Source organism: Lonchura striata, chromosome Z (assembly GCF_050655825.1).
Source record: "Lonchura striata isolate lonStrDom1 chromosome Z, ASM5065582v1, whole genome shotgun sequence".
Lineage (NCBI taxonomy): Eukaryota > Metazoa > Chordata > Aves > Passeriformes > Estrildidae > Lonchura > Lonchura striata.
Window position 1 is genome coordinate 50,277,923 of NC_140740.1, and position 12,919 is coordinate 50,290,841.

Sequence of the window (12,919 nt, forward strand, 5' to 3'; positions counted from 1 at the left end):
CACCGGTACAGGCTCTGCCTATTTCTTAAATATTTTTCTCTTCATGCCACAGGTCGTGGTGGCCGTGTTGGGACTCATGGGGTCACCCTGTCATCATATATAGTCAAGAACATTGCCCTGGACAAGACAGATGACAGCAATCCTCGAGAGGCCATTTTACGTCATGCGAAGGAAGCAGAGGAAAATCCATACTGGGTGGCTCCAGCATATGCAAAGTAAGGAAATAATTAAGAACACAAGTAATATTTCTAGAGGACAGTAGGAGTTTAGTTAAAATAGATGGTTTTAATGCTATAACTTGCCTTTTTTGGATCGCTGCCACAAATATGTAAACCAAGAATATACTCTTTTATAAAGATAGGAGTTTCCAGGAGGTTAAATTTTTGAAATTTCATATTTCCACTTCTAAAATGTACCTGCCAGTGCTAGAAGTTATTTTAATGCTTCTAAGTTGATTTGAGTTTAGAATCTTCTCCAAATCAGTGTCTTAAACTGCAATATACTTTTTAATAGGGTACTTTCTCATTGATATATTGGGATATATCCCAATATAACCTCTAGAACACCCTCTAGTTCCAACTGATTCTTAGATTAAACCTTCAAAATATTTATATGGTGTTACGACAGGATGATTTCTTGACTGTCATAAATTTTTATCTGAATTTTTACTACATGAGGACCCAAGTAACTGCCTGAATTAACTTGGTTTTAAACATACAGCAATATTAAAAATTGCAGCTGGTAAAAATTAAAAGCTGATAAAATCTCCTACCAGAATTTCAACATAAAGGAATATGTTTCCAGGTGTTACATAACTTAAAGAGCCTTATCAAGATTTTTGTGGTAAAACCTTGGTAACCCCGCAGAATCACAGCTTTCAGATGATGACATTTCTTTTCTGACTTCAGCATATTTTTGGCTTACTAACTTCATTGATTGTATATTAAGTTTCATCCCCAACACCTGCAGTGTAGTAGACATGAAAGTTTTAAAACAAAGCTGTGTTAGAGGAGGCTTACTGTGTCAGGTGGCCAGCTCTCATTACAGTTCCTTGTTAAAGATGTGGCTGCAGGGGAAGAGGAGAACTGGCTGAGAAGTGGGCAGGATGCACATCCAGACTGCTATTAACTTACACACCAGACGGTGATGTGTATGTGGGGGAATTGGACTGCAGCCAGCAGCATGATGCCTTGATGGCTTTGTCAGCTGATAAATCTCATCCTGGTGAGGATGAGAGCCTCAAGCCATTATTCTTCCTTTAAAAGCTTCAATTTCAGATATACTCTCTGCAAAGAGCATTAAAAAACTCCCAAGCAAGAAGAATATTATTAACCATAACAACAACAACAATAACAACAACATAATAATAATAAGCACTAATAATTGTATTAATAATATCTTAGACAATGAAATGCAGAAACTTGAGTGTGTTGTGTTCTTAGTTTTCAGAAATTCAGGACTCTATTAACAACCACATAAAGCTGTACTATTATAATATATATAATACAATAATATATGCTGTTATAATTATGTCCTATTTACAAAGCATGGATATTTGACCTGTACATAAAATGCATTTTACAGATTTACATACAGACTTATATTTAATAAAATATGCAAATTGTAAGTAATTGATCCAAATTATCCTACAATACTGGTTTGTATACTGGACAGATGCTTTAGCTGTAGCATAAGTTAGACTATAGATTTAGGAAAGGTGATATTCTGGTACATTTTTTAAATCATATGCTGTCTTAAGACCCAAAACCCATCCATCCAGTATATTTCATTTTTTAAAATAGTGTTTATTCTTTTACTACTTTATTCTTCTGCTACCAGTTTTTCCACATTTCTTGTAGCAAATTTTTACTTAAACAGGGTATAAAACTATCCACTTGATATATCTTCTGTTTGACAAGGCATTTGGTCCTGTGCTGTCTATGTACATAAAATTTTCACTCTCCTTCTTCAGAAAATATGTAAGGAAACTACAGTTAGTTCATTTTCTAAAGTGATATTTATTAAATAATTTTAGACTGAGAAGATTAAGAAATGCTCTTTTCTGGTTAATCAGTTTTCATAACTTGGAATATGATTATTGGATTAATTTGTCTGTTCTTGATCCATAGTGGCTACATCTTTCTCAATCAGTTAACAGATTTAATGTTTTTTTAATTGTATATGAGGGAGAGTGACTTTGCATAGCAGGGGTAGTGACTGGACAAGGGGAAATGGTTTTAAACTAAAAGAAGAGAGATTTAGATTAGATGTTATGAAGAAATTCTTTACTCGGAGTGAGGTGAGGCACAGAACAAGTTGCCCAGAGAAGTTGTGAATGCATCATCCCTGACAGTGTTCAAGGCCCAGCTGGATTGGGCTCTGAGCCTGGTCTGGTGAAAGGTGTCCCTGCCCATGGCAGGGTATTTGGAACTGGATGACCTTTAAGGTCCCTTCCAACCCAAACCATTCTATGATTCTATGATTTTCACTTTAGTAAATTTTCTAAAAAACACATTACTTCTGTTTCTAGTTTATGCACTCAGTGTAAAAATATATCTTTTTTGGTGTTAAACATGATGATTTACTCTTGGAGCTGAATATTCGTTTGTATTATTTATCACTTGAAAAAAATTTAAACTTGTTATCATTAGCTTGATCTTTCTGTTCCCCCTGACATTTGAGCCAAAAACGAGAGGGAAGTACACAAAAGGCAGAAGAATGGGTGAAAAACAGATGCTGCTGAAAAGGATACTGGGGGTGATAAGAAGTACATGTTGATCAGGAGATGACATGTCACAGAAGCCCAGTGTGAATAAAGTGTCAAATAAGATGTCATCGACACAACAGAAAAGTTATAATGGATGAGGATAAGGAAAAGATCTTGAGATTTCTCAGGAAAAGGCTTGTTAATGTCCTTGGCAAGAGCCATTCCAGCGGAGTGAAAGGAAAGGAAGGACAGATTGAAGATTTCAAGTAAAGAACTACAGGAAAGGAACTTGAGGCATCAGTTGTAACTGTTTGAAAATTACATTCTTTGTGAGCTGTTTGTTTTAACACAGCTGTACAGATATACTATAATGACTTCAGATGTCCCTCTGAAGGATCAGCAAGAATAACTAAGCATTGTAGCTGAGTGCCTAATCAGATGCAGCTTTCTTCTGTACCAGAGAGAAAGCAAGGGTGAAATTTCCCTCCTCAATGAGGTAAACTGGAGTTACTGAAAATAACTTTTTGTTACCCCTATTTTGTGGTCTTTTTCATTGCTGCTTGTCACTGTCAAAAGGGAATGACTTGAAGCAAGAGTCTGTAGCTGTATTGTGTTCACTGGACTTTTTCTCAAGGGCAGTGCCAGTCTGTGAAGTATTAGTCATATAATGGCTCAAATGTGGTTAGATGAAAAATCAGGACTGAGCAGAATGTCCTGTAATAGCAGTCTTGTTGGCATGCATTTTTACATTTATCCTAAATATTATTTTGTAAATTTCTAATTTACAAAACTTAGGGAAGCCCCTGCGATTTAGAAAATAGTCAAGCTGGTTGATGGGATAAAGAACAAAAAAGGCGCCTGATGCTGAAAACCTTAACTTTTCCATCTGGAAGTGACCTTTATGACATTATTCTGGTTTCCAAGCATGCTTGAAAATCTTTTTTCTTTGTTTCAGTGCAATATAAACACAAATTTTAGAAGTTACTTTGACATGAGTCACATGTTGTGATATGTAGTTGTCATATCCAGCTGGTTGGGCTGCTGCAGTATTATTTATCTGCTAGTCTATGATCCTCACATGTCAATGAGCTACTTTTACTGGATCTCTGAAAAGCAATTAAGAAAAACAACCCATAACCAGAGGGATTATGGTGACGCTAAAGCAGTCTTTGTGGCCCCTGGAAATTTTCTAGAGGTCTGCATATCTGAATATCTTGAAAACCACTGAAGTAAAGAGGAGCACATAGTATAAATAAATCATGCTAGTTTGTTTTCCCATTTTTGTTTGCAGCCTGTTACCATAACCCACAATAGGAATGCATTTTTCAGTGTATGAGATACTGGTTTCAGCTGACAGTCATGTGCAAACACAGGATCATAGAACAACTTAGATAGGGAGGGAATGCCTGAAGTCATCTAGTCCAGGCTCCTGCTTAAAGTGTGTTCACTGCTCAGATTCAGTTAGATTTGGGTTGTTTAGGGGTTTGTTCAACCAAGGTTAAATATCCTCAAGGATGAAAACTCCCACACCTGTCTGGGCAGGCTGTTCTAGCAATTTGGTTGCTGGACACAATGTGCCTTTGCTAAGTCTGTGCTGGCTGTTCCTTACCACCTTCATGTCCTTCATATATCTGGAAATGCGCAACCTCAATTTGCAGGACAGCTATGTAAAGAATCCACTGAGATTCATTACATAGCTTTCCTAAGAACTGAGGTTTTGAAATTCTCCAAATCCTCCTTTTATCCCTCACAAAGATGATGATTACTTTTTCTAGCCATTGCGACCCTCTCCCAGTCACCGTATCACCTCAGTGATGACAGAGTGCCCTTGCAATGACATAGGTCAGTTCCCACAGTACCTCTGGATCCACGCATGTGATACGGATTTTTACATGTCCAATGAGCTATAAACTCTGTCTTCCTATTCCTGTTGGAAATAATTTAGTCCCTACCAAAGTCTCTGCTATAGTGTAGATGTGCTTGCAGGCCTGAGGACAGACATCTTCAGGGAAGGTGGAGCCTAAAAAAGCACCAAGTATCTTGACCTTTTCCATATGTTTTGTTAGTGGTTCACTTGCTCAATAAAGCACATTTTCCTTCACATTCCTTTGGCTGACAGTGTATTTGTAGAAATCCTTTGTTCTTGCCTCTCACATTTCTTTTCTGTTTCAGTTCCATCTAAGCTTTGCTCTCTTAACTCTGTTCTTCTGTGTTCATGTAATGCCTCTGCTGCTTTTATCTGAGGGTGTCCTTGCCTCCTTTGTGTTCTTCCCTTTTGGAGTGTGTGGTTTATCACAGTCAAATCCATATGCATCCATGCCAGGCTACTGCCAGGTTGTACTTTCTGCAGATGAAATGTAACTATTTTGAGGAGATTTCCTAAAATACCTACCAACTTTCCTTGGGCCTCTTTGCCCTCCATAGTATTCTGCCATGGGATCTACCAAACAGACAAACTGAAATCATATCCCAAAGTCAAGTATAAATAAAACTGAGAAATTTGATGGGGGAAAAAGAACACGGCCCTCAGAAATAAGAATACTTAATAGAAGAAAACTTGTTTTGATACTTTTTGTATGAATTTACAGCAAATTTCTACATTTACTGCAGTTACTAAGCATAAAAAAAAAAAGTGTTTAAATTAGATTAAATGATCACTGCTGATAAAGCAATAACAAAACCAGTGTTTTAAAATGGTTAGGCATATGAATCACCCTGGGTGCCCCAGTTACAGCTATGCAGCTTGTGGAACAGTTTACATTTCAGCTGAGGCTCTAGCTATTTCATGGTAATTTTAAAAAGTGAGGTAGCAAGCAGACTTGACTTCCTCTGCCTATTTTTGCTTTAGCTGAATACTTATGGTACAGTTTCTATCTTTTTTTTTTTTTTTTTTCTTTTATTCTTCTTCTTCCCCTGCCTCAGCTTTCCTGTACTCAGTAGCACACTTACCTTTTCTGAAGTCTGTGCCCCTTTTCAGTGCCACTTGTATCCTGGAAAAAACTTAGGTTTTGCTGCTTGTTTCACAGACGTATTCATTCCTCTAACTTGGACGTGTTTATCTGAATTATGACAGTTACAGGTTTGTGGTCGAAATTCTAGGTTTCCATTTGATTAGTTGTGCTTTACTAATGAAACTCCTAATATGGAGGTCATCCTAGAGGACATTTAGATACTTTTCATCTATTGTGGTGAAAGGAGGGTACATTGCTAAAATGGGCTAAATAAACCTTTGTCAGTATGTCTTTGTTGGAAAAAAGAGAAGATTCCATACATTCTTCCTTTTCAGCAGCTAGCAAAACCCAGTATTTCAGCCAATAAAGCCTTCATCCCTGGTGTCTGTTTTAGATTCAATGTTGATTGTTTTTCCTTTTTTTTTTTTCCCTAACTTCTTTTTTCAGCAATGGGTTAAGTAGAGTTTATGCAATTATTTTATAATAAAACTTTAAAACTGGAAAATATTTTAAAATCTCAGTTATGCTTTCCATAGACAGCAGAAAGACTCATCTAACTTCCACAGTATAGGTCCTCATCTGAGTGCAAGGTCTGCTACTGCCTGCACCCAGGGACCATGTGCCAGTCAGAGTTCTTCAGTAGGGCCATCTCTGGAATTATCAGCATGACCCTTTCTTCCAAGCTTGGAGGATGGAGGGGCAGGCAGGGCAATAGAAAGATTGTGCATGTAAGGAGAGTTGTCTTTGACGAGTTTTGATGATTTTGAACCTATTTATGTCACATATTTAACATGTGGAGAATCCTGCTCTGTAAGAGCGGATGGCTTGCTATTACTCTTTGAAGTCAGAGGCAGCATGGGATTTTGCCTATTTGCCTATGTAAGGCAGGCACAATTTTGGTAAGGCTTATGCATTTTATAGAGCTTGCCAAATAACAGTTATCATAATATTAATAATAATTCTTCACATCCTTAGACTGATACAAAAACATTAGTTAATATTGTAATGAGATGATGACTGCCTTGGGTGCATTTTATACTTTGTCATGTTGAGAAGTTGAGCACCATCAGCATCAGAAATCTGATAGTTTCAGCTGTGCAGTGATTATGCTGAGAATTAAGTTGGAAAAGGCGACCATGCAGTTGTCAAAGTGTAAAACAAGGGAACTGAATGTCCAAACAATTTATTGAATTGCTACTTGATACTGTGTTCATTTAGAAAGTAATCAGTAATTACTTTTGTAAAATTTAAGTGGTACTTAAAGTTCACACAAAGAGTGGAGGACTTGATACCATCAAACTTGACTGTCAGATACACTGTATTCTCATATGAAGCTCATTACATTTTTTATGTTACAGTAGTGTTAGATAAAGTCTCTGGAGGAGAAGCTGTTTTTTCATGCGTAAGCTGGGCCGGAAACCTGGCTTAGCTGTTCTGTTTCCACTTACTGGCTGCTGTTGTTCTATAGTGTATCAAAATGGAAGTTTCTTTTCAAAATTTCATGGAATGAGGAGTCCAATGGCTCTGCTTTTCTAGCATGGAGTTAAATGTATTTGTTCCTCACTTCTGTCTTAATTTTATTCATGGAATGTACAGATACTGATTGTAAGCTAATGAGGGAATAATACTTGCAAGATGTGTGTGTTTGGTTGTGCTTGTTTGTCTGTGAGCTGCAGGTTTCTTCAGTTCTGAGAAGGTTAGTTGATAGGTTATTGTCAAAAAATAAAAAATGGTCAAGCCTAGTATGCTCTTTTTTTGAAAGTGTCTGTATGTGTCTTTTGTTGGTGTCTAGTGCCTATCTAATACAGTTTCTGATAAAGTATTGTAGTCTGACCACTATTTTAATCTTTTTAATGTTTTCTAGAACGCAGCCAAAAACAGTTTTTGCAGAAGTGGAACCAGAAGAAGATGAAGCAGACAAGCCAGAGTGGAAAAAACGTAAAATTTGAAAATTAATTTGTTTAAAGGATCATTTTGGAGCACTTGAAACAAGATTAAACATTTATTTCTTTATTTGGGGTAGTGGGTCAAAATTTGAAAGGAAATATTACTTCAATTTATAAAACTTGCTGCAGTATAAAAAGATTGTTGAATTACACTGGCTTAATCCCACATCTGAATTTTGTAATAAGGAATTACTTATATTGTACAAGTAACTCCTGTATGTCAGTTACTTAGCTGTGTGAGTTAAGTGAAGAATATTTCTTTATAAATAGTGCATTCATTATACAGCCAAATGTTGTTTTTTTTTCATTACTGCCAACTTTACAAATGCCATGTCATGACAATGTTCAATGAATTTAAGTATCCAAATAAAATGGTACAATTTCTCAGACTAATTTTATTTTTTTCTGGTTAAGAGCTAAGAGACTACTGCTTTACAAGTGCACAAAAGTTTAGATTAGTTATTGTGTAATATTCAAGTTTAGTTCATTTGTTTGTTCACATGAGTTACAATTCAGTTCACACTCTGTGTGAATCTTAGGAAATGTGTTTTCTAGTGTCTGTACTTCTTTGCATGATGTTCCTTTTCAGTATGTGTAATATCTACAGTAGCACTGTATACCACTTATATTTTTTTTAAAATGTGAAATTGCAATGGGCAGTTACATTAGTGTAGTAAAAATAATGTGCTTATTTCCAAATTGATGCAAAATTTCATTGAGGTTTGTTATCCCTCTTAGTTTGTATGGAAAAGTTTTAGGATAGAGCAGATCTGTGTATTTAATACCAGGTCTTTGTGTGTAGTGACTTTGTTGTATGCCTGAATAATGTAGATCCTGTCTCACACTTTCTGAAGACTGATACTATTCTTTATAAAGTAGTTTGTCTAAATATGGAAAAAATCTCATAACACAGAATTGCAGTTCCGAGTGTCATAAAGGGAAGGACAGTTTTAAAACTAATGAATGTCCGTTAGGGAAAATAAAGAACCTAAGTTAGTTTTAGGCATTTATGTTGTGATTATAATAATACACAGTATGCTAAGTATTGTGATTATAATAATACACAATATAACAAGCAGTCTGCATTTCCACTAAGAATAGAGACTATTATACATGATAAGTAATCAACCTTTCTTATTTATGAACAGAACCTGGAGGCATATTTTAAGACTATATTTAGCAATGCTGTGAATCACCTTCCTAACCTCAAGACTACGCTCCTGATAGTCAGCAGAGCTTAGACTTTTTTTTAAGCATTGTTCTGCATCACTATTTCATTATATTGTTTCTTCTTCCAAGCTTATCAGTCTTTTTCGATTCCTATTTTTATACTTCAGTGAAAACTAAGTCTGACTTCAAAAGGTATAATGAGAAGCATTGGCATAAAATACCCACTACAAAATGTTTCCACTGCTTTCACTACTGTAGTCTTTTGATAAGAGAAGAACATCAGTACATAGCTGACAACTTGTCTTTGACCCTTGTAAAATTATTTTAATACTTATTTGTGTATAATAGCAAATCAATATTTAATTTAAAATTGCAGCTGTAATATATAGCATGAGGAACTGAGTAGATGAGTGGAAAGTAAGTGGAGGAGAAAAAGAAATTCGGATGGAGAGGAGTTGTTAACAGAACCTTCTAGAGACCTGCCTATGCAGTCCTCCCCGCAACAAAAACCCATAAGATGTCATTGCTTCATTTAAGGTTGTTTTATTGTCTCATGTTTCATCCAACCACAGCCCTACAAAAGAAAGTATTTTGAAAGGAATTTTTCTAGAATATCAATTAATAATTTTTAAGGATTAGTATTTTTTTCATTTTAGGCTGAATATTAGCGTTTCATTTTTCCCTTTGTTAATTGTTCACTGAGGAAGTGTGTCTTACGGAGGAAAGCTGCAGGGAAAGGTAGATGAGGAAAAATGCTGCAGCTGTTCTCTGAGAATGAGAGGAACTTTTCCTTTCATGTTGTTGCTCATATTAATTAGATTTTGTTTCCTAATTATTAAAAGAATTTAGTTCTGTAAGTGAACACTGCAAAAATTCTGTTGAAATTTCTGTAATGTTCATCATTGTTACTTGCAGTAGTTGTCATAATGACTGTTCTAATAGCCTAGAATTTAAAGCAGTACCTGTGCAGATATGTATTGAAAGTATTTAAAACTAACTGAAGTTTTATTTATACTTTAACTATAGGATTGGTTCATTTGGCATAGCACTTAAATTGGGATGTTCACCAACAAGGCACATTTTAATGCATTTTTTAAAACAATTTTAAATCTTGGACAGCTCAATTATAAGAGTTAAGCTAATCAGAAAGAAGATACAAACAGTGTGCTTGACCATATTTGGGATAGTAAACTTGTGACTCAATCCTTTGAATTGTCTTTGGAAACATCTTTAACATTAAAAATATAAACACAAATAAATATCTGCTATGACAGATGGAACTCTAGATGCAAACTGGAGCATGAGAACTCTATTCTATTTATTTTTTTAAATCTAATTTTCTTATAAGCGTCTCGAAGCTTTTAGCAATTGCCAAGCTATAATCTTAGTCCTCTATGTGTCTGTATTTAGTTAATTTAGTTATTTAGTAAAGTGGCCAGAGTCCAGAGGGGAGTTTGTTTCTGCATTACTGAAACAAGGTGGGTTTATTTTGTTTGTTTCCTTAGAAGCATTCTTTATAAAGGTACTGATGCCTTAAGTTCTAGCTTTCATATTACCCAGATTCTGTACTGCATTAGTATATAACTCAGAACTTCACATAAAATGTTAGCAAGTTCTCTTCACAGTTTAGTTAGACAAAACAATCCTTTTCCAGCCCAATAACCAAGGACACTGTTGCAGTTTCAGGACCAAAAAGTATAAACAACAGCAAATTGAAGAGAGCAATCTGGGAGGATGGGACTTTATAATCTGAAGCTGTAATGGGACAATTAACCCCAATATGTAAATGGACCAGAATTTACAAAAGTGTGAAAACTCCTGACCCATCATCCATCTTGGTTGTAGCCTCAGTCAGGCTTTTGTAGTGCCCAAGGGGTATCATTTGAAGGCCTTTCTAATAAATACCTACTTAATTCCTTTAACACTGTCCAGCCTCTGTTCTGGGTAGCCTCTCAAGGCATCAATATGCACAATCACTGCATGCAGAAAGGCTTTCATGGTGCTTTCTCAAAACCTGGATTTTTCTGTGCAGCTTCTGCATGTTTCTTTATAGTAATTTATGGTCTTTATCCCTTTGTGCTAATGATAGTTGTAGACCAGCTGTTAGGTACCTCTTGTCTGTCCACGGGGCCAAGGCATCTCCCTCCAGACCATTGCAGCCCACCAGCTATCAGTCAGCTCCATTTTCCATTCCTTGTTGCTGACACTGTTACAGAGATCTGAATTTAACTATAGTTCTTTGTCTTGTCCTCCTTATTTATTTTCCTATCTTATTATTTAAGGCTTCTGCAACAGGTGAGAAGATTGACAAATCCTGGCATTTTCCTGTGCCTGTTTGCAACTGTTTGGTGACTGTTCTAAGTGCCTTTCTGGTCTACTTCCTATGACTTAAAATTTTCTGAAGAAAATGCTTTTGTCTCTAGTTTTTGTGATTGATAGCAAGAACTGTGAATTTGTCCCCAGAGAGTCCAGTTGTTGTCTCCTCTCTCATTAATCCATGCCTAATTTCATGTTCCTTTTCCCAACTACATTTTCTGCATTGTGGAAAATTTTGTATTATGGGAAAAGAAACTGTGATCCTTTCTTCTATCGCTTCCATCTCTGGACCCTGAGGAGTGTTCTGCATTGCTGAGCTGAAGCACCATCCTCTTGGTTAAATGTTTATCCAGTTTCTTTGAACTCTGATGACTTCACGGGTATCCAGCTTGAGACATTTGTAGCTCACATCTTCCTTTAATACTGAATGATAAGAATTTTGATGTGGCCTGATAGTCTAAATAGTATTGCAAAATCCGTCTTATGTTTTTTGTCGTATTAAATGCCTGTATGTCCTTCTAGCCTGTCTCTCAGCAATGGGAATTTACTGGAAGTTCCACAGTTACCCCATTGAAAATGAGTAGGTTTGTTTTGACTTCTTACCATGGGCAGTCTTGGGAGTTCAGGAGATTCTGTCCACTGTTGTTAATCTCTGGGCTTCTCTCATCTTCAGACTTTCTTGCATGCACATGAATAAAGAGTTGGATAGTTGACTAGCAGAGATGTCCTCATGCTTGCCTGGAATTGAAGCTTAGATGTATCTTATTACATCAGTTTTTAAATCTGCTAGGATTTTTGGCTAATCCCATTTAAACTGAATTTTGGATCCAATGTGCACTCAATATGTACTTTATCCACTGGGACTTCAGCACCTAATTGCTTCATGCAATCTGGATAGCTCGGAAATGTGAGATATTTGTCTGTAGCATATAACTGCAGAAGAAATTGTTTCCCATCCTAGATACAAAGGTATTGTCTCCCACTTCAGCAGCAGTGTCTTAGATCAGCTTCTTGGAATCTTTACAGCCTTGGTGTCAAACAACTAGAGCAACTTTGGCAACAGTTTGTGATTTTTTTTTTAATGGCTGATGATCAGACAGTTCATCTTGTTCTGTGATAGAGGACTTAAAACAAGAACAATTGAGAGAGCACAGGCAGTACGTGTCTCTGGCTTTTTTTTAATCTTAGCTGTCTCATGAGGCTGTTACGTGTCAGGCTAGTGCAGTTTATGTTACTCTTTCAAAGAAGTATTCCTGTGGACACTGAATTATTTCCTTGTTCTATCATGAAATAGAAGATGCAACAGATTAATTCCTACAGTAGATTAACAAGGGCTAGAAGGGTCCTTGAGAAGTTCTGTAGTCCATCCTTGACTCAAATCATCTATACCTGAACAAGGTCTGGCATGTTTATTGGACCTTTAATTGCTGCCATGATAACCCTAAGCAATCTATTCCAGTGCTTCATTCTTAGCACTAGAAAATTTTTCATTGTCTCTAAGAAAAACATTCTTAAAACAATTTAAGACCATTATTTCCTATCCTGTTCCCAGCAGTCACTGAATGCAGTTTATGATGTTCCTCTTTGCCACAGCTTTTTATTACGTTTGAATTTCATTATCTTCTCATGTCCTCTCATATTCTTTCAGTTTTACTTTATGATTTATGTTTCCTGGCCTATCATCAGTTACTTACTTTTCTCTGCCTTGTTCTGATTGACCATATTTCCTGAAGTGCACTGCCCACAATTTACTCAGCTTTTTAAATTAAGCTTTTTTAGTGCTACTAAGTGAACAGGAAAAATGTTTGCATGTCTCATTACAGTTACTT

General features: G+C 36.2%; 1 protein-coding gene across 2 annotated transcripts in view; it reads left to right on the plus strand.

Annotated features, from left to right (window-relative positions):
* Positions 1 to 7,993, plus strand: part of WDR70 (WD repeat domain 70) — a 127,006-nt gene extending 119,013 nt beyond the window's left edge. For both annotated transcript variants that reach the window (XM_021551628.4, XM_021551634.4), the window contains 2 exons: positions 53 to 215; positions 7,523 to 7,993. In XM_021551628.4, the coding sequence (XP_021407303.3) occupies positions 53 to 215; positions 7,523 to 7,607 (248 nt within the window). In that variant the 3' untranslated portion in view covers positions 7,608 to 7,993. The remainder of the gene's footprint in view (positions 1 to 52; positions 216 to 7,522) is intronic.
* Positions 7,994 to 12,919: the final 4,926 nt, after the last annotated feature.